The 21,900-nt window shown below is 37.5% G+C and overlaps 1 protein-coding gene across 1 annotated transcript in view; it reads right to left on the reverse strand.

The window, feature by feature from the left end:
* LOC103184290 (protocadherin Fat 3) overlaps nt 1–21,900 on the reverse strand; it is a 390,074-nt gene that overhangs the window by 58,020 nt on the left and 310,154 nt on the right. The window contains 5 exon segments of the mRNA XM_042334569.1: nt 650–793; nt 2,364–2,501; nt 6,582–6,796; nt 7,711–8,100; nt 19,641–19,874. Coding sequence (XP_042190503.1) covers nt 650–793; nt 2,364–2,501; nt 6,582–6,796; nt 7,711–8,100; nt 19,641–19,874 — 1,121 coding nt within the window.

Raw genomic sequence — 21,900 nt, forward strand, 5'->3', positions numbered from 1 at the left:
GGAGGGGGAAAGCTTCTGAATTGTCTAATTTTCTCCAAAAAAAGAAAATTTATTTCCATTGGTGTATTTTTGTTTACTTTTTTAAAAAATCATTGTAAACTATAGAAATAGCTGATTTCCAGCTCATACGATTATCACACACTTCACTTGTGTGCTGTGCACAACAATATAATTATCCTTCAATTTGGTACAAGCACATCACATTGGGAGAACGTGCTTCCCAGGGTATACTGTAAGGTATAGTGACTGTTTTGTAAGCGAATGCGCACAGTGACGTCCGTGCTGACTTTAAAACCCAAGAGGTTGGCCATTTAAAAACGAACTAACAAAATAAAGTTAAAATAAACTTAAATATTATAAAAATTAAAAAGAATACAAATCCTATTAGAATTAGTCAACCCTAATTTTCATCCATTATTGTAAGTTTCCAGAAGTGCTTCACTGGCACTGTGAGCTAACTTATTAGAGTACTGGATTCTCAACTGTTTGATGTATTGATGTAGATGTTTTCAGATGATGCATTTGGCAGCCTTGCCTTGTGTATCTGGGGAGGGAGGAAAAATGACCAGGATATTCAACCTTATTTCTTTAGTCAGGCAAGTGTCTGACACATGCAGAAACCCATCAGCGTTACTTTCTGGAAATCTACCTGAATGACGGTTGAATAATTTGCTGGTGTGAACTCAGGGGGATTGTCATTAATATCTGAGACATCAACATTCACAGTAACTGTAGATGACATGGAAGGTGTTCCACTATCTTTTGCTTGTACTGTTAGTGAATATCCAGATACCTGTTAGAAAGATGAATACACATTATGGAATTATTCACAAAACTTTACTTTTCTTGTTTCTCTTCAGAATTTTACATTGCTTTACATAAAGATAAACTTTAGTTACATTGTAACTGCGGGAGTCTGTAATGTTAAATTAATTCTTTAGCATAGTTATATATAAATTGAGTAATTTGACAAACATTAGAGCATTTTGATTTTATTGACACATTGGCCACTGGTAGAGGGGATCACTTTCTTTTGGTCATCCAAGTATCTGATGCATGTAGAAACCCATCAGTGCAACACCGTGATTACTAATTGTTTGTTATGAGTTACAAAGCCCTTCAGTTCATAGGAACGCAGACATTTACCTTGCAGAAGGAAGCCATTTGGCCCATCAACTCTGCACTGACTCTCAGAGCAAGCTGGTCTTTCAATTACATTGCCCTTCCCTATCTCCATTCTCCTTGAAGCCTCTAACTTACAGACACCGTCTTCTTTCCTCTTGAAAACTCACAGTAGATTTAGTCTCTACCACCTTATTTGGCAAGGAATTCCACATTCCAATAACTCTCTGTATGAAAAGCAATTCTGCTAGTTTTAGGAATTGCTATTTTTAAACCTCCATGCTATGAATAAAATATTTTACTCCCCTCCATGAATGTTTGCTAACTTACACATACTACTTAAAGAAAAAAGTATTCTTAAAGCAGTCCTATTCAGTGATCAACAACTTTGACATTCCAAGCAAGGTGATCTCCTAATGGGGAAATGTACTGGCCTTGGCAATGTGCCTTATAACAGGGAAAACCACATTATAAATGCATGCCACCAAGTTAAGTAATTTCCAAAAAGTAGAAAATAATCTCCTGGGCGTAACGCAGCACAATTTGTGCAGAAATAACACCTAAAGCTGTGTGTCCAGATGTTGAAAGGCAATGAAATAACACAAAGCAATTTAGATGCCGTTGCTCTGCAGCTGTAATATAATGACTCATAAAATTCAAAAGTAAACAAGAATAATTCACACAAACAATATAGGGCATGAGAAAAAAGTGGGAGATCAGTTCATAGATTCTACCGAATGCTTCTGCATCTGCTCCTATAACTGAAAAGCCATTTTTATTTGTCTTGTGCTACTAGAAACCGAGAGATTTATCTGGTTTCACAACTTGACAGATCTTGATGTACTTTTGTCTGCATTGTGATGCCATTTTTTTATTAGTCAACTGCACTTGCATTGTTTGCAAGAATATATATTTCAGGAGGCTGAAAAACCAAACTCGGTCCTTTGTTTACAACAATTCCTTCCATGAAAGTCAAAACAGATTACAGCACTACAAATCAAATAGACAAAATGCACTAAACGGAACAGCATTTTACAACTGTGGATAGCGATCAGCAATGAGAACTGCCTGATATTTCCCTCTCTGTAACAAAGCAATATTAAGTCCTAATTGTAACAACCTGGTATCTCAGCACAGAATGATCCTCTCTGTGTGTCACACTATCACACCACAAGATACACTTACATACTGAGAAGGGTTGGGGGTGAAGAGGGAAAAAAAACGGATTTATATTATTTTACCTGTTCTCTATCAAGCTGCTTGTTGACCTTTATTAAGCCTGTCACTGGATTTATATTGAAAGAGTTGTCCTGATCTCCATTCACAATTGAAAAGTGAATTTGTGCATTGGGGAGACTGTCCCAATCTTCTGCCAGTACCTGTGGAAGCATATTGTTAGTTAATAACTCATTATCTAAATGAAGATCAGCACTTTCATTATGGTGAAATTACGAAATAAATGGCATCAAAACAAACACTTTGAAGACTGAACACGACATTATAGATGAATCGGTATACTTCCATCAATGGACAATGATGGAACCAAAGTAACATTGATGAACACTACTTCTGTGATAATGGGGGAGGCACAGGGCAGGGGATTCATAACTTTGCAGACACATCAATGTGATTTGACAATACCTGTACTTACTGTGTATTCCTTTTCTACTGTGACATTTGTTATATACTTTGACAGACGAGAACTGTTATCTGCATTTACAGAAAGTAAAACGAATACAGTTGAAAGGAAACACTTTGGTTCAAAACACTTGCCACTGATATTCTGCATAGAAATACATTTTTAGAAATGTAGTTTCCTGTAACAAGAAATCCTCCTTTTGATTCAGCATCTGAAGCCTGCCTCTTCCTACACTTGGCATACGTATGTGTTTAATTTTTTTCATTGGAGAAAAAGTTAGAAACAGGAGCCATACTCCTATACTCAGATAATTCTCAGATAAAATTTGATCATAAATATATCCAACGTATGCACACATTTCATGATCAAAAAGTAAATTACATTTGAAAAATTAATATCCTTCTATTAAATCACAAAATGTTTCTGATAAATCAAAGGATACATTTCTCCCAATTTAAATTAAGCATGGAAAAATAATGAAGATATATTTTCATTTGGTCTGATGAATTTACATACTCAAAGTAAGCGATGTTACTTATGGGGGAATGGAAGTCTTCACTTTTATCATCCAATCAGTATGGAGATAGAAACGATAGATTCAAGGTACTCTGTTCAATGTATTTGCTCTAATCTCAAACCTAGAAGGGAACAATGTTTTTCTGCATTATCAATCCTAAATGTGAGCTTTTTGAATGAGACTGAAACTCATACAAATGGTGAACTGGTTCAAGATTGCCCAAATTCACTTAAATTAAGTCTTCCGAATAACAGAGCAGAAGAGAGATTTGACAGTGGTGAGAGGTAATGTGGTAACCCAATGCAGATTCAGAAATTCCCCCAAATAATACCTCAATTATAACAAAACAATCCTTACATTGGGCTTCACAGGTTATACTGTAAAATGTAATGACTACGTATTTTGTAGATGAAACACAACAGACAATTTAAACACAGCAATGTACCACAGTTAAGAAGTTATCCATTTTATTTGAGGAATTGTTATTTTATGGGGGGAGGGGGGTGGTGGTTATCTTTAAGCTTTAAGCAAAGTTGTGCAAATAAAGCTAAATTTCAACAATCAAACTTCACTGAAATTTCAATAGTGTCTAGTGTCACCCAATGCTGAACACAAATTCCCAAAGCAATATACGATACTCTTCATATTGCAGACATCACCTAAATGTGTTTGGTTAATGTACAGCAAAAAAACTTTGCAAAAGAGTTTATTTTGCTCAACGCAACTAATTTTCTGACTTGGTATTAGTGTTCTTCTGCTCCTAAGATAGACCTTTATTAACTAAAAGTATATGTTTACAATTATATCAGAGATCTTTATAAGCCCACATGGATACATTTACAGAAGCTATTGCTAAAGCTGCAGTGCAGAATAGTGCCTAGCCATCATCAATAAAAGGTGTTACATTAAGCACCCAAAGCAAAGTAAAGTGGATTAATGATTCCTATTTCTTTAGCATCAATGCATTTAAGGGGATGCATAAAAGAGAGAAAAGGGAATAGATGAATATGGATGTAGCTAGGGTGAAACATTAAAATGGTAGGAGGCTCATGTAAAGTATAAATACTACATAAACGAGTTGGGCTGAATGGCTCCCGCCCACTCCACATCCCTTGCCCGGTTCAGCCCACCATCGGCGGTCAGGCCTTCAGTCTCTCTGCCCCTCACCCTTTGGAACTCCATCCCACATTCCCTTGACCTTGCTTTGCCTCCTTCGAGGCATGTTTCAAGACTCTCCTCTTCGAATGCACCTTTAGCCACCCTCCTACCTCTACCCTCCTTGCCCTCCGCCTCTTCTGATCCCAACCACCTGCTCAGCCCAAATCCCCGACTGTCCAGCACCTTGGAACGTCCTCCCGATGTGACAGGTGCTGTACAAATGTAATTTGTTGTTGTTGTTTCAGTGCTGTAGATTCTATTTATGTATGCCCACATACATATATCTCAGCTTACGGAGACACACAAGGAATATTATCATCCTTATAATATCAAAAGCTCATTTGTAATCTTTTCAATAGCCAAACAACTATATATAATCCAGTGCCAATTCAATATGTACATCAACGAATACTATATGTGGCCTGGAATAATAATCAATTCTGGTATTACAAGTGCATGTTTGATGATATAACGGAGTCTAATTTGCATTTCTTAACATATTTCTTAATAAAAATACATAATAATCAAAATTCTGAAACATTGCATTGCATACGAAGAAATAATTCAAAACACTTTAGAAAATGAGTGATGCATTCAATGGTTTAGAACTTTGATAATTACACTTTTCTTGTTAAAAAATCTGTTAAGAAATACTGCAAATTGCAACCCATTGCAACCTGATATAGGAAGGAGAAAGTGCAAGTACATTTCCATGTCATGAATTGGTATTCAGAAGGAAAGCAATCTGTGCCATTCAAATACAAAGGGGTCCAAAATGTACCACAATTACAGATCTAAATGATCAATTACAATTGGAATATCACATTGGAGTTGTGTTCCCATATGCTGATATATATTTACTCACGACTTTGTGTCTCATGGACCCAGAATTTGACTCTGTCCCTGTTCCATTAAATTTTCCTAATCATGCTTTATGTTGCTGCTTCTAATCCAATTTGCTTGTCTTTGACATTTTTTTCAATTTCAATTTGGTTACCTAGTGCATGTTTAAATTCTCTGCCTTGATTTACTTAACAGTGATGTTCAATTGTGCTTCTGAAGCAATATCAATCAAGGATAGCGCCATAATCGAAACCCAAATTTCAGGGGAAGTGGAGCAAGCACTTCAAAAGAGAGCAGCTGAATATACCCTTCCATGAGCTTCACATTCCTCTTCATAGCATTATAGCCAGCACTATACTGTCAGCAGTAATAGTGAGTATATCAAATACTTTTTGAAACCACATTTTCAAAATTGCTGTAGAATCAGTGCCTTAGCAATTGTTATGGAAAACATTCCCTGAATGTCTTCTTTCACCCGCATATAGTTGTGTTTAGTAAAGTATATAGTCCTGTGTCACATATTGGGAGTTAAAAGAAAATGCCTCTTTATAAAAGTGTAGTGTAATTTGGTGTTTTGGGGTCATATGAAGGACCTTGGGTTGTAAAGTGTACCTCCTGCGAAGAACCTCAAGTGTGCTATGATGACCCACGTGCATTCGCCAAAAAGCTATTGGTGTTGATTTCTTGCAGGTCAGCATTGCATATGGAGTTCCCTTCAGGAAACATAATTTATATCTGGAGGCTATCCAGATCACTTTCAAAGATGTGCTTTGGGTAAACATCTGATGTGTTATTGCTTAATTGTAACAAGAGGATATTATACAAAAGAGTATAACAATCAATATTAATAAAAGGTTGACAGTGCTTCAAACCTGTACTTATTGGAAATGTTACGCAAAGCGCAGCAAGAGAATAAAAACCATACTCAGGCTCATCATGATCGATTGTATTATGATAGATTTTATCACATGAATATGAAAAAATATGTGGAAGGAGCTATATAAAAGTGGATTGTTGTTACTTTCTACCAGAATATGTGCATTCTAGAAATTAACATAATTTTAAGGATATTTTGTATCTTGTTCTCAGCAATAAGTCTGAATCTAGCATTTTTCATTTTCCCCTTGTTATGAATAGCAGGTTTGTACCAATTTACCATCACCTTACAACTTTATGCGATATGTTATACTAACCCTTACTTTTGAAATTATAAGCCAATGTTGCAGAACTATGAAGCTCAACAGTATCATGTTAATGTACAGCTGAATAACTGCGTAAAGAAAACATCAGTAAAAGACATACCATGACAACAAGATCTCCAATAGTTGCATCTTCACTGATAACTGCACTGTACATCTCGCGGCTGAATTTTGGTGCATTGTCATTGACATCTGTTACATTGACATTTACAGTGGTGATAGCACTCAGTGAGGGTGAGCCTCCATCTCTAGCTTCAACTGTAAGGTAGTAGTCCTTACAGGTCTCGTAGTCAAGATGCTGAATTACAGAAATAACTCCTGTGGTTAAAAAAAAATCACATTAAAGTAAAGCACATCAACATCCTGCAAGTCTCAAGATCACAAGACTGGTTCAGATGAAGAAGGCCCTTTGGCCCATCTTATCCTTTCAGAAAAGCCACCCTACTGCCCCCCCATCACCGCATCAAACTGTTACTTAAATGAATCAAGAATTACAGACTTCAAGCAGCAAAGTTGCACTATATCTAGGAAAGCTAGCACAGTAAATATTGGGAAAACCTATGAACTCTCATTCATTCCTTTTCCTTCATACATATACTAGTAGTTTTATTGTGGTTTGGACGAGAAGCTGCAAGAAACTGGATTGGGACTGGCTAAATCAATTTCTCACATGATCCTTCATTAAGCACAGAGAACAATGTGACAGCCATGGTCATGATGTTCTTCTCTCTGCTTTACCCACATTGTTTTCAAAATAACCATACAATTGTTCATTTGAAAAGTTCAATAAGAATTTTATATCAGAAAGTTTTTCTTTCACCAGAGAATAATTAAAGGTTGAAACATTTTGCCAGCTGGGGTGGTTGAGGCTAGATCACCAGACTCATTTAAATAGCAGTTTAAATGCTGTGATGGGTGGGTGGGTGTTCTGAAGGGATGAGATTAGATGGTGATGGGCCTTCTTCATCCAAATCAATCTTGTGATCTTGTGAATAATAATGTAACCTAATGCCAATAACCTCAGAGTTTAAATAACAAATAATACTGAAGAAATATTGATATTTAAGCTCTGATTCTGATACATGGTTTTACTCAACAAACTCACAAATGATTGAAATACAGTTTAAGCAAAACATATGTACATGCCTTTGCTTTTAGACTTTTGTGAAGAGAATTTTCCAATTTCAAATTATAAACGTTTTTTTATTAAAAAAATGTACTATTCTTTTTACCTCTTCGGTGATCGATTCTGAATTTGCCGTGTTCATTACCAGATCTAATGTCGTAAGTAATTTCTGCATTCGCACCAGTGTCTTTGCTGGCAGCAAATATAGCCAGGACTTCAGTTTCCAGAGTTACATCTTCAGCCATTGTAACCATGTAGTCCCGCCTCTCAAACACCGGGGGATTGTCATTGATATCCAGCACTGTGATGATGACTGTCGCCATCGCCGAGAGTTTCCAGGCCAATCCCTGATCTTTGGCTTTGACAGTGAGATTATACTGTGCTTGTTGCTCCCTGTCCAGTGCCTTTTCAAGTGTGATGATTCCAGACCATTCATCAATAGAGAAAAATCCATGCGCGTTATTGATCAGAGAGTATGCTACTTTTCGGTTTAGTCCTGTCAAAAACAGAAAGAACATTATTATCTACTAGATGACAATGCTTGAAATTTAATCCAAAGCAGGATATGTAAATGGCCCCATCAATACTAAGAGAACATTCGTATACAGTAAACACAGAACCTTAGTTTAGATTATTCATTGTAACTGAAGCAGGCTATATCGTAATTATAAAGAAGCATTTTCACTATTTTCCTTATTCTTATAAATGTCCCTATTTTATTTAACAGCATTGCTATAAATATACAAATGTGGTAGTTATTTTGAAACAGCTTCAGTGATGAAAATATTTTCTTGATTGTGCCAAATTGCTGAACTACATATACTTTATTGAATACAGAGGACTTATATTTCTGTTTATATAACTAATAAGTAATGTTTTTAGCAGGTACCATATGATTTGACATATCACTTTTCATGTCAGGAAGGATGTCTCAATGCGTTTCACAGGATATACTTTAGTAATGTCCCACAAACAGCCATGAAGGGAATAAACAATTTTATTTGCGGGGATTGTTGACCAGGACATTGGGAGAATTTTCCTTCTCTTTTCAAATAGTATCATGGTTTAACATCCACCTGAACAGGCAAATGGGCCTTTGGCTTATCGTCTCATCAAAAGGATGTTACCTACAACAATGCAGAACATCCCCAGCAATGCACTGGGATGTCAGCCTAGACTATGAGTTCAAAGTCTTGACTTCCATGGGTATTAATGGGAGATTGTATAACTGGGAACAAGAAAGCTGTTACAATTTCTTGTGCTTACATACACATAGGATAACATCTTGATATTGCTTTTCTGCAATCTTACAGCAACATTTTTGCATTTTATATGAGGCTTTATGTCAAAACATCTCAAAAAGGAAAGTTATTTTAAGTGCAGTGATTTTTGTTATACACAGCATAGACAAAAGTGGTAGCCAATCTGTAGGGCAATGAAATTAGTGAATTAGGATAAAACAAGTATCTTTCAAAACCACAAGGCAACTCTCTCAGCCTCTAAAAACCTACTAAAAGCAGCTTTTTGACACTGCCTTTGATGAGCATCCTTAAATATTTTATTTCCCTGTTCAGAAATGGAGATTAAAGAGATGTAATCTACACATCTGCGTATAGATATCCAATATCAGACTTGTCAAGTGCTTCGAGACATTCTTTCATGTGAAAGGCACTATATAAACGCAAGTTGCTGCTTTTTAGTTCAGCTTTAACTCTCAGTTACACTGACACTGTATATTGCTGGTGCTTGGGGCCAGCCAAACTTTAAAACTGAGGCTCACACTTTCACAAGATTTCACAACCGGAAATTACTTTTATTTCTCATTGCAATTGTATTACATTTCTTAAATTCAGACTTAAGTTGCAAGCTGGTTCGCAAACCAACGTCTAGATTGGATTTAAAATTAAGAACGTTACAAATTTCTGCATATTGTTAAAACTTTGGATAATGGGCTTTACAATACAATATTACATTTGTAAAGCACCCTTCATGTTGGGAGGACGTCCCAAGGCGCCGGACAGTCAGGGACTTGGAGCCGAGTGGGGGGGGACCAGGAGGAGTGGGAGGCAGTAAGGCAGGAGGGTGGCCGAAGGCATGGCTGAAGAGGAGGGTCTTGAGGTGTGCCTTGAAGGAAGCAAGGGAGGGAGCGAAGTGAAGGGAATGTAGGATGGAGTTCCAGATGGGGCAGAGAAGCTGAAGGCCCGACCGCTGATGGTGTGGCGGTCCGGGTGGGGTACATGGAGCAGGCCAGAGCCTGCTGAGTGGAGGGAGTGGACAGGTTGATAAGGGGTTAGCGGGTAAGAAAGGTAGGAGGGGGCAAAGCCATGGAAGGCCTTGACGAGATTTTTGAACTCGATCCTCTGAAGGATGGGGAGCCAGTGGAGCTGGGCCAGGGCAGGGGTGATGGGGTCACAGAGCCTGGTGCGGGAGAGGACACAAGCTGCAGAGTTCTGGATGATCTGCAGCTTATGGAGGGAAGAGTTGGGAAGGCCGACAAGCAGGTTGTTGGCATAGTCGAGTTTTTAGGCTAGGTCCAGAGGAAATTAAGGTCGCTAGTTTCTCAAACAGACAATACAGAGACAGAAACATATAACTAACAATCCGAAACATAATTCACACAATTGTTTGCTCCATATTTTAGAAGGTTAAGAATTATTTTGGCCACACAAAATATGCAGTCAATTCACTTTACAGCATATTCTGTGAAGCAATTTGAGAGACTCGAAGATGTGATAAGGCGCTATATTAAATGCAAGGCTTATTAATATTCTCAATTGCTACAGCAAACTGCTATGTGCTTTGACCCAATAAGGCTGAACTGGTGTTTTTCTCCTAGTCTAACCTTAATCGAATTCTCTGTTCCCTCCCCCCTTCTCTTCAATGTTCTTCTTTTCCAAGCATTGAATTCACTTTTAAAAGAATTCACAGATTTTGCCTAAACAATGGTTTGTGGCAAGGAATTCCACATTCCAACCAACCATCTGCATACATGGAAGAAAGAGTTTGCTAACATCTGTTATGGCATTATGTTATTGCTGAATTATAATACACAGATGGTGTTTTTTTTAATGCCGCTGGGTACCGGCAGAGGTCTAATGATCACTCTTTCAATTTGAAAAATTACATGATGCTCCAATGACATTTCCTTAAATTCGATGACACATGGTCATCAGGCAAATGATAATACCTATTTACGTGTTCTTTAATACAGACTAAATTTATATTTTAATGAGATAGAAGTTACATTCCTCCCGTGATCTCTACAGTGATTATACGGGCAAAGGTTGTATTTTAAACTCATTTTCTGGTGTTGCATCAGGAATGCTGGCTCAAATAGAAACAGAGACATAAATTGTCTCACTATCACAAGGGAAAAGTTGGTTTTGTGCCAATGGGTAGCTTTTCAATGTGCAAAGAACTCAGCTTCTTATGTTACCACCAATAGATGGATATACAATGAGATTTCCAGTAACACTAAGTTGAATTGTGAATCAAATCGTTGTCTAACCTTTCACCCTTTAGGATTATCTTTTGAATTTATTAACTAAATTGCTGTACAAATATTGAATTTGCTTGAAAATTAACAACATCAAGAAACATTTACAGAATTATTGAAAGTTGCTGTTATAATTGCATACATGAGCGAGAGGGAATCGAGGGGTGTGAGAGGATGGGGGGGTTGGAGGCTTGTATGGAGTATAAATACCAGCATCTTGAAGGAGACACTTGAATTGGCATTTGGGGTTGCATGATTTCAGTGAAAAAGTAAATAGTTGAGTGCCTTCCCTGCAGTATTATGATTTAATATCCTCTATATCCTCTAAATCAAAACAAACTCTTAATGCGAATAACTGTATTGCGATTCAACCCACTCCAATCTGCTGATGGAGTATACCTCCACATTTTCACAATTATATGAAGTGTAACTTTGATTATCCATCAATTCCATTTGTCATCTGGACTTGGCGGATAATCAAGATCAGAACCACAACTAAGGCATTTGTTAGCATCTGCTGTTAGTTGGATTGCTAAAAAGAAATCCAAAACGTTACAATTGCACGCTTCGTAAATTAGATTCTTCTCCCAAGATTTTATTTCAAAGATACACTACATACTTGTCAAGGGGTTCTTATTGTCTTTATTGAAGATTAAAAACCCAACTAAAATCAAGTGATTTTCCTCTCACTAGTCAATTGCTCAAACTAGCCCTCTCACCATCTCAAAGTGCAGGTTTCAATGCAGGATAGTCTGTTCAAATTATGAGCGCATCTTCCTAGCAAAACAGTTAGTTCTAACAGTTGACCAACTTTTGGCAGTAGGTCTCCAGAGCAGAACAAGGTCAGAGTCCTGCTAATGCAGCAAACATAAGGCAAGGACATATGCGACTGTACACCTGATACCACCTCCCAAAACAATTTGTGCTTTCAGATTTTACTTTGCAATGAACCATCAAAAGCAATAGTCACAGGGTTCTCCAAAGTAACTGTAAATGGGCCTCCAGCAAACAGACCAATCATGTCAATAAGAATGATACATTTCAAACCACTGATTTATTACTGTTATTAAAATTAGACATTTGTGGGAAGTTTTTATATCCTAGCTGACCAGTGACATTTGGCTACAATGAGCGTAATGATTTGTGGGAAACCTGTATACGAGGTGGAAGGAGGTTAAGTGAAAGTTACCTGCGATATTACCGTGCACTATTAGTGCGGCTCGCTTGGAAAATTTCAAATTTTAATATTGTTACGTGGACAGGATTTTGTTGGCATCTAATATACGGCAATTTACAACAAGATTCCTTACTAGGGAAAGCGTATGTTACACTTACTACCAGTCAGGAATTCAGTGCAATATCATCCTGCTTTCAGCATAGAATTCCCACTGATGGGTGACATTCTTCCAGCTGTCTGGAAGGAGCTCCAATCATTAATTAAGAAAACCTGTTAGAAATCACTGCATGTTCCACTTCATTGACAGTATTTCACTGTAAACAGGCTGTAAAACAAACATTTTTTTCCCCACAACTATATTTGATATAATCAACCTGGAAAGTCTGCCAGAATAAATCATTTTCAATACAGATCTATGAACGTATTACGAAACAATGTGACAATTTCTACTCAGAGAGTAAATTAGAACTCAATCCTATTTTGGGAGCAGCAGAGTGAGTTTTGCGTTTGGACTGATGTGTCTTATATCATAAATGTAAAAGGCCTCTCTTCAGATGAAAGTCCGTGGATACAAAACATCAGTCAGGCATAGGACATTGAGTTCATGCAAATTTTATTTCATTGCTCTCTCATATAATAGCTTGCACTGTCACTATTTGATAACTGAAGCAGTGTTATCCCAAACAGCTATTTGTGATTCAGTATTAAAGAAGGGACAGGGATGGTTTTGCAATGCTGTGTTCAGTAAACCTATCTGGTCACCAAATACAATGCATATCTTTTCCCTCCTTATAAATTTATAATTTATCCTATGTAATTACATTAGGGAATTAGAAAATGTTATATTATTAGGGGATATTAAAATAACTCCGTAGAAGAAGAATTTCATCAGATATGTGGTAAGACTGAAACAAACCGAAAGGATTTTCTAAAGTTAATATGGAGACTTTAATTAATACAGAAGACTTATTTTGCTCACACTGATATGGGCGAATATCACTCTTAAACATTGTGATGGGTTTCCACATGTGTCAGACCCAGCTGACCAAAAAAAAAGATCCTTTTTTGCCCATAATGATTTTATGAAGACTATTTTTCAAGTCTGGATGGAAACGGTTATCAGCAGCTATCAAGCATAATGTGAGTTTCGGTAACGAGGCATAAAATTGGATCATTTGATTTGATGGTTTAAACTTTCAACATAAACATAAAAGATATAAGAATTTGAAGCAAGGGTTTGTCAAAACAAACTGCAAATGACGTTGGCCAAAATGTATTTGGTACAGCAAAGAAATAGGTGGGAGAGGTATTTCAAGTTTTTATTAACATTTATTAATCTTAGGTTGATAAAGATGTCCTCAAGATAAGTGTTAACATTACTGATGCCTCGACAATAACAGTGCCTCTTGACATAAACTGTTTCTCATGTAGATTAGCTGATGCATGCCAACTCATGATGAATTTACACAAATCAACAAAATTATGCATTATGCTGACTTGTGGACCTCAGGTCCAACATCCAAGATCACCTTGAGGTTTCACGAGTTGGCATGAGGTACATGAAAGTAAGTGTGTATCACTGATGCTTTTCCAGTGTCTAAGTGCCAGCTATATTACAGCTTCCCTAAGCAGTACTCTTTCAACCCTAATGTTTACAGACCCAATTACAGCGTTCTCATCACAAGATCACAAGATTAGTTTGGGTGAGGAAGGTCTTTCGGCCCATCTGGTCTCATCCCTCCAGAATACCCACCCTCCAGAACACAACCCCATTACAGCATCAAGCTGTTATTTAAATGTTCTGGCCTCAACCACTGTTTTCTGACAACGCTTGCTGACAACTTGTTTCAGTCATTAATTACCTTCTGTGTAAATAAGTAGATCCTGGTATCTCTCTGGAAATTGTCCTTTGCAACTCTAAACATAAGTCTACTTGTTCTACTGTCTTGATGCATCTTAAAACATTGTTCTTTATTTTGGAAAACATTTTTTAAATTAAAAGTGTTATACACCTCTATGATGACTGCTCTGAAGCATTTTCTATCAAGACTGAAGAACCCCCAGCTTGCCTAGCTCTCCTGGACACCACATTTAAAGCCTTGGCAACTACTTATGTTGCAGTAACCAGAACTGTATACTATACTCTAAATGCAGCCTGACCAGAGTACTATACAGCCTAAACTATGATAGCTGAGATATAAACGCAAGTGATATAACGATATAGCCCAGCATCCTGTTGTTCTGTCTGTTGAGAAGTCTTGTCAGTGATGCTGGAGTGAACGAGGAGACAACATTGCTCCAAATGCCTTTACATTGTTCTTCCTCAGATGTAGTGCTACATGTTGAGGAGAATGTTACCATTTCCATCAGGCTCTAAACAAGCAAGGACTTGTTCAATCTCAAGCAGCTGCTGGAAAGAAGGAAAACTGTGACGATCCCATTCACAATTTCCACTTGTGAAATGTCTGCACCCTGGTGGCTGGGTGCTTCAGACTTGTAAGCCTGCTGCAATCTGCTGCTAGCAATCAGCATTGACTTCCTGGCATCAGGGTCAAAAACTAACAGCTGGAGACAGTTTAGCAATCCACCTAGCTGGTTATCTATTGCACATCTACATTTTTCTAACATTAGCTAACAGAGGAATTCCAGGCCTGGTATTCTAAGTGGCTCTAACCAAAGTATTATTGTGAACTCTTGGCACAATTTCTGCAGCTTTATATTCCACTGTTCTAGCTTCATATTTCAGCATTTTCTTTGTTTGTTTCAACTGTTGCATTTGCCATTATCTCCAGGGTCATTACAAAGTCTCCCCTGCTCTAATTTGATCCATTCATTGTGCACCAAGATGCCCATTTTGTCTAGCTATGTATAATATTTCGCATCTATCAGAGTTACATTTCATTTACCATTTGCCTGCCCAATTGTGCAATCAATCTAAATATTTCTTATTTAACCCATACATTACTGAGTTCCATCTAACATTACAATTACCCATTTTAAAAACTCATTTGTGTAAATGCTACACAAAAATATGTTTGCAAACCCATAAGTGAATCTTGGCATATCATAATTAGAACTAGCTACTAGTTGAGGTTCTCATTGGCAGCCGAATAAAACAATCTCCAATGTGCAGAAAGCCCACTTAGCAAACATTACCAGGTTTAAATTTGTCATTTCCCCTGGCAAGGGAATTATTAAGGCAGATGCAGATTTAGTGCAACTAAAACTGGCAGTAAATAAGCTACTGCTTTCCTTCAGGAATATCGTGACTCTTGATGACAGAAATTGCATAAACAGCATGAAAGAAAATAATAGGTCAAGTTATCAGAACTGAAGGAAAAGATGGAAAGAGAATGAAAAGAACAGGTTGGGAACATGGAATCTTGTGGGGGGGAGGGGACGAGAGGGGGGGAGGGGACGAGAGGGGGAGAGAAACAAGATGGAGAACATTAAACCCCAAAAGAATAGGTCACGCAGATGGGACTCAGTCCACAAATTGAGAATAGAAAGGGCAGATGACAGTGTCTGAGATAGAATTGCTAAGAAAAGATTTCTGTAAACTTCCCCTCCTTTATTAATGGTTATCTGTTTTGTTGCATCAGAGTTCTAAATGCATGGTAAAAAAAAGATTTATTTCAGAGTAAGGCAGAGTTGATTCAGGTTATGACTCATTAGCCTATAAAATGGTCAGCGTTTCAAAAGTAGAAAGTGCATTTTAAGATCAGTGATGGTTTTAAAAAAAAGGAACTGCAATGTGAAATATTGATTTTGTGTCCTTCGGCCTCCACTCTAATCCTTATTGACTAGGAACAAATGGAGGGGTCTCTGAAGAGTAACTAGCGGGACGCAACAGATCGAACATAGTTGAGATGATTGCTGTTAGTATTTGGGTACCATGGGAATAAACCCTGTGTGTGCTGTAAATGAACATTTATGATATGTGCAATCTAAATTAGTGGAGGAGGAGAACAGCAGACAATCTAACTGCAATGCATAAAAGTAACTTGAAAATTTACAGTCAGATTAAAATGTTATTAGGGGCATAAAATCAATTTGATCTTTAAAGTGTTTCAGCCATGCTCTATGGTGCTGAGGAGATGGGGGAGGAATTCAGTATGTGATGAGAAGGGAGATATGCAGGTGAGTGATAAACAACCAAAGCAATAAAAACATGTTACTTACATACATCCAACAGCCGAGCTGGAACACAATATTGAGAATGTTTGTTCCCAAGTGTGGTGAGTATGGCTACATGGTTACATGCATCACTCACTCAGCACATGAGAGGGAGCAAGCAGAATTTCAAGCATGTAGACTTAAGTGCATGCACATGGCTCTGCTCACAGATCTCTGGCTGGCAGCAACAAACCTGGAGTTATAAAAAGGCTGGCAGAAAACTGCTTTCTATCATTTGAAAGTTAAAATGGACTAAAACTATAGCAAATTGTATTTATATAGCGCCTTTCACATAGGGTAGTGTCTCAGAGCGCTGCCTGAGTTTTTAGACCTTTAAAAAATAACAATTAATAATATTGATCCTTGAATGTGATATAGTGCCTCATACGTCTCAAAGTACTGCACAAGATTTAACTGTAATATGTAGTGACTGATATTTTGAAAGTGAATGAGGCACATGTGCGCACTCAGCTATGTCCTGCAACTATGAAGTGAATGACCAAGTGAATGACGAAAGTAATGTTTTGAACAAAAATAATTTTAGATACTTAATACTCAATACTCATCTCAGGTGGCTTTGTTGTTCACTCTTATTACAGTATGTACACCTGGTATGTACTATCATGCAAATGATTGCACCTCATCCACTGTGTGTGTCCAGTTAAAATAACCTGCTGTTCATCCTTCATTAAATTATTATTTTGTTCAATTGAGTTTCTATCCAATATTGAGAGAAAGGACCTTTTACTCCAAATCAATCAGTTTGAATTATTTAAAGCAAAATCTCATTTATAAATCAACTGAAATTTCCAGCAAAAGAAAAGCTGCAAAAGCTTTGTCAAAAAAAGGATTTCAGATGTGCACAAAAGAGGTTCAGATGAAGAAGTCCCATTGGACCATTTTATCTCATCCTTTCAGAATACCCATTCTACCATCCTCAGATCACAGCATCAAGCTGCTTTTTAAATGAGTCCTGTTCCTATCATTCATTACCTTCTGGTTACAGAAATACTTCCTGAGGTCTTTCCTGAAATTGCTCTTACAGGTGACTTGAAGGTATTGTTCTTGAATTTATTTTCTCAATCCCACTTAAAATCTTATATATCCGGACTGCATTTACCAATAAGACAACTAAGCCATGGCTTTGGGCCCCAAGGTCCGAGGGGTATCGCATTTGGTTGATGCCTTTGCCTCCCACTCCACTTCTCTTGTCATCGCTCTCCACACTGTTTCATACCTCATGTGAGCAACAGGAAGAAAGCTGGCATGGGAGGTATGAGGCAGAGAGTTATCTGGCTTAGGGCTCCTGGGCCCTGTACATACTCCTCTAAGGGCTTTTCTGAAATGTACCTTTCAAAGCTGAATAGCCCTAGCTTGTCTAATCAATCATTTTTTAACCAATGTAAATTCAATGGGAGGGGGAATTAACTCAGAAGGTACTAAAGTCAAACACAGATGGAATTCGTTGAAGCATCATAGATAGAGAAAGCAAATATTGTGCTGGAATCAGCTGTAAAAGAAAACTATGAGTTAGAATTGATTGAAAAAGCAATAGTTGCACTACTCTAATAATACATTGTACAATTCTCTTGAAAATGCAAGGATTGAAATAACATGTTTAAACCAAAATATAGCATTTTTATGTGAGCCTTTTGAGGTCCCTCAACTGTTGACTTGAATGGCAGTCAAACTACAAGAATAATTCAAGTGCTATGTGCGTCTTTGAAATATGCCAACTTGAAATTCAATAGTGGTTGCAAGGCTGTAGTTAACCTGTCAAATTATGCATCTAATAGTTGTTTTTATTTTCCATGATTATGCGTGCAGAAAACAGAGATCAAAGCAGTGACCGCATAACTCATGCGTCGTACTAGAACTCTTTTATCATGACTTGTCAGTGCTGTAAATCACTGATCCCACACCAGCATTCTTTTCATATAACACATTTAATGTATATTTTTGTCAAGAGTTTAAATTGTCATTGATGATTACGACAGTTTGGGGTAGACTTTCAATGGGGATTCAGTCACTTGATCACTTGAGTGATCTGGATGGTGAAATAAAGTGAACTGTCCCAAAACAATTCACCAATGAAGAAAAAAAATCACAGAAATTTGTTATAATTAAACCAGAGACTTTGGAGACTGAGTGATTTGCAAAACAAATCAAGTGACCCATTTCAATAGCTGTATTTTAAAATAAACTTTTATACTGTGTGGTAACTATATTCTGGTCTGGGTAATTGCAGGAGACCTGTAGCTCAGTGGTTAGAGCACTCGCTTTGCAAGCGGGAGACCTGAGTTCAATTCCAGGCAGGGCGAAACCTTGGGCAAGTTTCCTTACTCCACACGCCTAATAATAATCCCTCCAAACAATAATAAATTGGTCATTTTCAATCTACGACTGTTTGTGGGACATTGCTGTGCGCAATTGGCTGCCGCGTTCGCCCACAAATATACAGTCAATTCACTTTACAGTGTATTCTGTGAAGCGCTTTGGGATGTCCTCCCGACGTGAAAAGCGCTATATCAAATGCAAGGATTAGTATTATTATTATTATTATTATTTAGTCCATTGCATTTCTAGGTTTGTATTCCATTGGGTTCACTCAGCACTTCACTGTTTCAAGTTTGGAAAAATTATCATGTCTAGAAGGGTATGGAAAGCAAGGAAAAGGAAGTGTGGTCTCCTTGGGTCTGCCCATGCACTCCTGTAATTCACTCACTCTTTTATTGTTATGGCATAGGCAGTAGCTCGAGTGGATTTGAATGAAGACAATTAAACAATGGGCATTGTGAGCTACAAAGCTACAAGGAGCTAAAGGAATACACAAGTCTGTTTTTACCAACAAAATGTAAAAAGTGCAAGGTCAGATTCTCAGGATACCCAGGATGATATCCTGGATGCATGGATTCCAAACAGATTAAAACTGGTTCTCTGGTGTTGCTTACATTTACGATTTATAACTGTGATGTTATTACAGCAGGATTATTCAGATATAATCTGGGGTTGACCATCGGTAAAATGTTATGTTAGGTCATAAATCAAGCATATTGCTTTCTGTGGCTTTTGCAGTTGCTATCACGTTAGAAATAAATAAAATACAAGTCAGCTTGTCTGCTTTCTTATCTTGCTGGTGCAGTACGAACTGCGTCAAGAGGTTTAAGAATGGAATGCATTGACTTACCCATATCTGGGTCTGTTGCTTGAACTCTGGCAAGTAAAACTTTGATTACTGTATTCTCATAGACAGACACAGCATAATGTTTGGAGGAGAACACAGGGGGATTGTCATTCACGTCCTCCAGTCGTAGAATGATTTCTGACTGGCAGTAACGCCTGCCACCATCAGTCGCTTTGGCGATCAAGTTATATACTTGCGTTTCCTCACGGTCCAAAGCAGACAATGTTTTCAGTTCACCTGTGGGATTAACATGTACAACAGGAATTAAATAAGAATTCTGGAAAACAATTTAGAATGGAACTTGCTGGAGCCACAGCTGAGTTATCCATAATAGATCCAGAAGGATCCTGGTGCAATCTCTCATTTATCCTAAGTTAACTGATCGGAGCCAGTACCATGTTGGAGCCTTGACATCTCTATGGTTAAGAAAGGGGAGGGGAAGAATTCACCAAGCTTGTAAATAATATATCATAATCCTCTCGCTGAATCTGTTCCATTTCCAGCTCTCATTTTCTGGCACAGCTGAGCCATTCTTCCATTAGCTCGAGGCTGGTAATAGGCTCAAAAGCCTCATCTCTTCCACTCTTTTTTTATTGCTCAGCCAGATCAAAACCGTCAGTTAAAACTCAGATGTATTTTTACTTCTCTTTTTTTCACATTTCCCCTCTCTCCCACTGCAACACTAGTAAAATCCTAGGATGCCCCAATCTCAGGATAATCTGAGACTATTCATAAAAACATAAGAATTGATTGACGAAAGAAGACCAAGGTCCATCAAGTGGAGTCTGTTGCATACAGTTACTGCTCGTTCACTGAAATAGTGTTTCCAGCGATTTGTTTTGAATTTATCCCCCTTCAATCGCAGGCCATGTCCTCTGGTTCTACTGTCCTGGACAAGATAAAACAGCTTACCATTATTATGTCTCTCTAGAATCTTAAAAAATGCAATCATATCACCTCTCAAGAGACTATTCAATTTGAGGCTGAATTTGACAAGATTTGTTTTTTTGGATCCCAGTTAAAGAGACTGTAGACTTAAACTAGAACAGAAACTGGTTTGGCTACTGCTGCTCTACATCAACTCTGATGATATCTATCCTGGACTCTGGCTGAAGATTGTGATCACCATATCCTGTTTGGCAAGTTTTCATTAAAATTAGCTTTCAATATATAGCAGTGGGAAGCAAATAAAAATATGCATAAATAAGTGCAAAACCACATATACCATACAATTTACATTTATAAGGGAGGATGACTCAAAGCTCTTTACCCAGCTAATGTTTAGAAGTACTTAGCACAAAACTTTTAACAGGAGTAAAAGGTACTAGATCAAACACATTTATAATGTTCAGAAAGCAAATCTAGCCTTAAAATGTATTACATTATGTGTAACCACCAAAAAAATTGGATTTATAGTTGTGAAATCTTTCAAGATACACATGTTCTACAGGGTTGAGATCACTCACTAACATTTTATTTTTAAATATTAACAACACGTTTCTTAAGAGAAGGCCTGGCCAATAATCTCCCAGATAAAAAAAATGATCATTCACTTCATAGCTGTTTGTGGACGATGCTGTGTGCAAATTGGCTGCTGTGTTCACCTTCAAAACAAAAGCCACTAGCACTTCACAGAAAATCTTTGAGACATTTCAATGCGAGAAGATGTAATATAAAATACAAAGATTATTTTATTTAAAATGTACCAAGAAATAAAAAAAATTAAACTAATTCTGATTTTTTCTACAATCAAATTTAATGTGAAGTTGTAAGCTGACAGAAGAGCATTAAATCATATTCTTGCACCAGATATGTCAGCTCTGATAAATTTACTCTCATTGTCCTCAAGATAATTCTGAATGAGAATCTGTTCTAATTCTCATATATCATGTATGATATATTTCAGTGTTTCTTTTTAAAAAAGGATTTTGGAAATACATTACAATTTACATTTATGTAGCTCCTTTCACATCAGGACAATGTCTTGAAGTGCTTAACAGTGGGGTCCTTAACAGTCCTTAACTGGGCTCCCAAGATGGGGGTAGAAGCCATAGGAGTGGGAGGGGAAAGAGAAAGGTCTTGAGACTGACGTTTAACAAGGTGAGGGAAGGATCGAGCAGGAGGAACTCCAGGATGGAGTTCCAGAGGGTTCTTTGTTCCTTCCAGGGATGCTTGTTCATACATCAAGAATGATCACATGGAACAGATATCATAGGCTTGCCAGTTTTCACAGAAAATACTCCCTCCCATAAGAAATTTGGAG

The sequence above is a fragment of the Callorhinchus milii genome, unplaced genomic scaffold, assembly GCF_018977255.1.
Source record: "Callorhinchus milii isolate IMCB2004 unplaced genomic scaffold, IMCB_Cmil_1.0 Scaffold4, whole genome shotgun sequence".
Classification (NCBI taxonomy): domain Eukaryota; kingdom Metazoa; phylum Chordata; class Chondrichthyes; order Chimaeriformes; family Callorhinchidae; genus Callorhinchus; species Callorhinchus milii.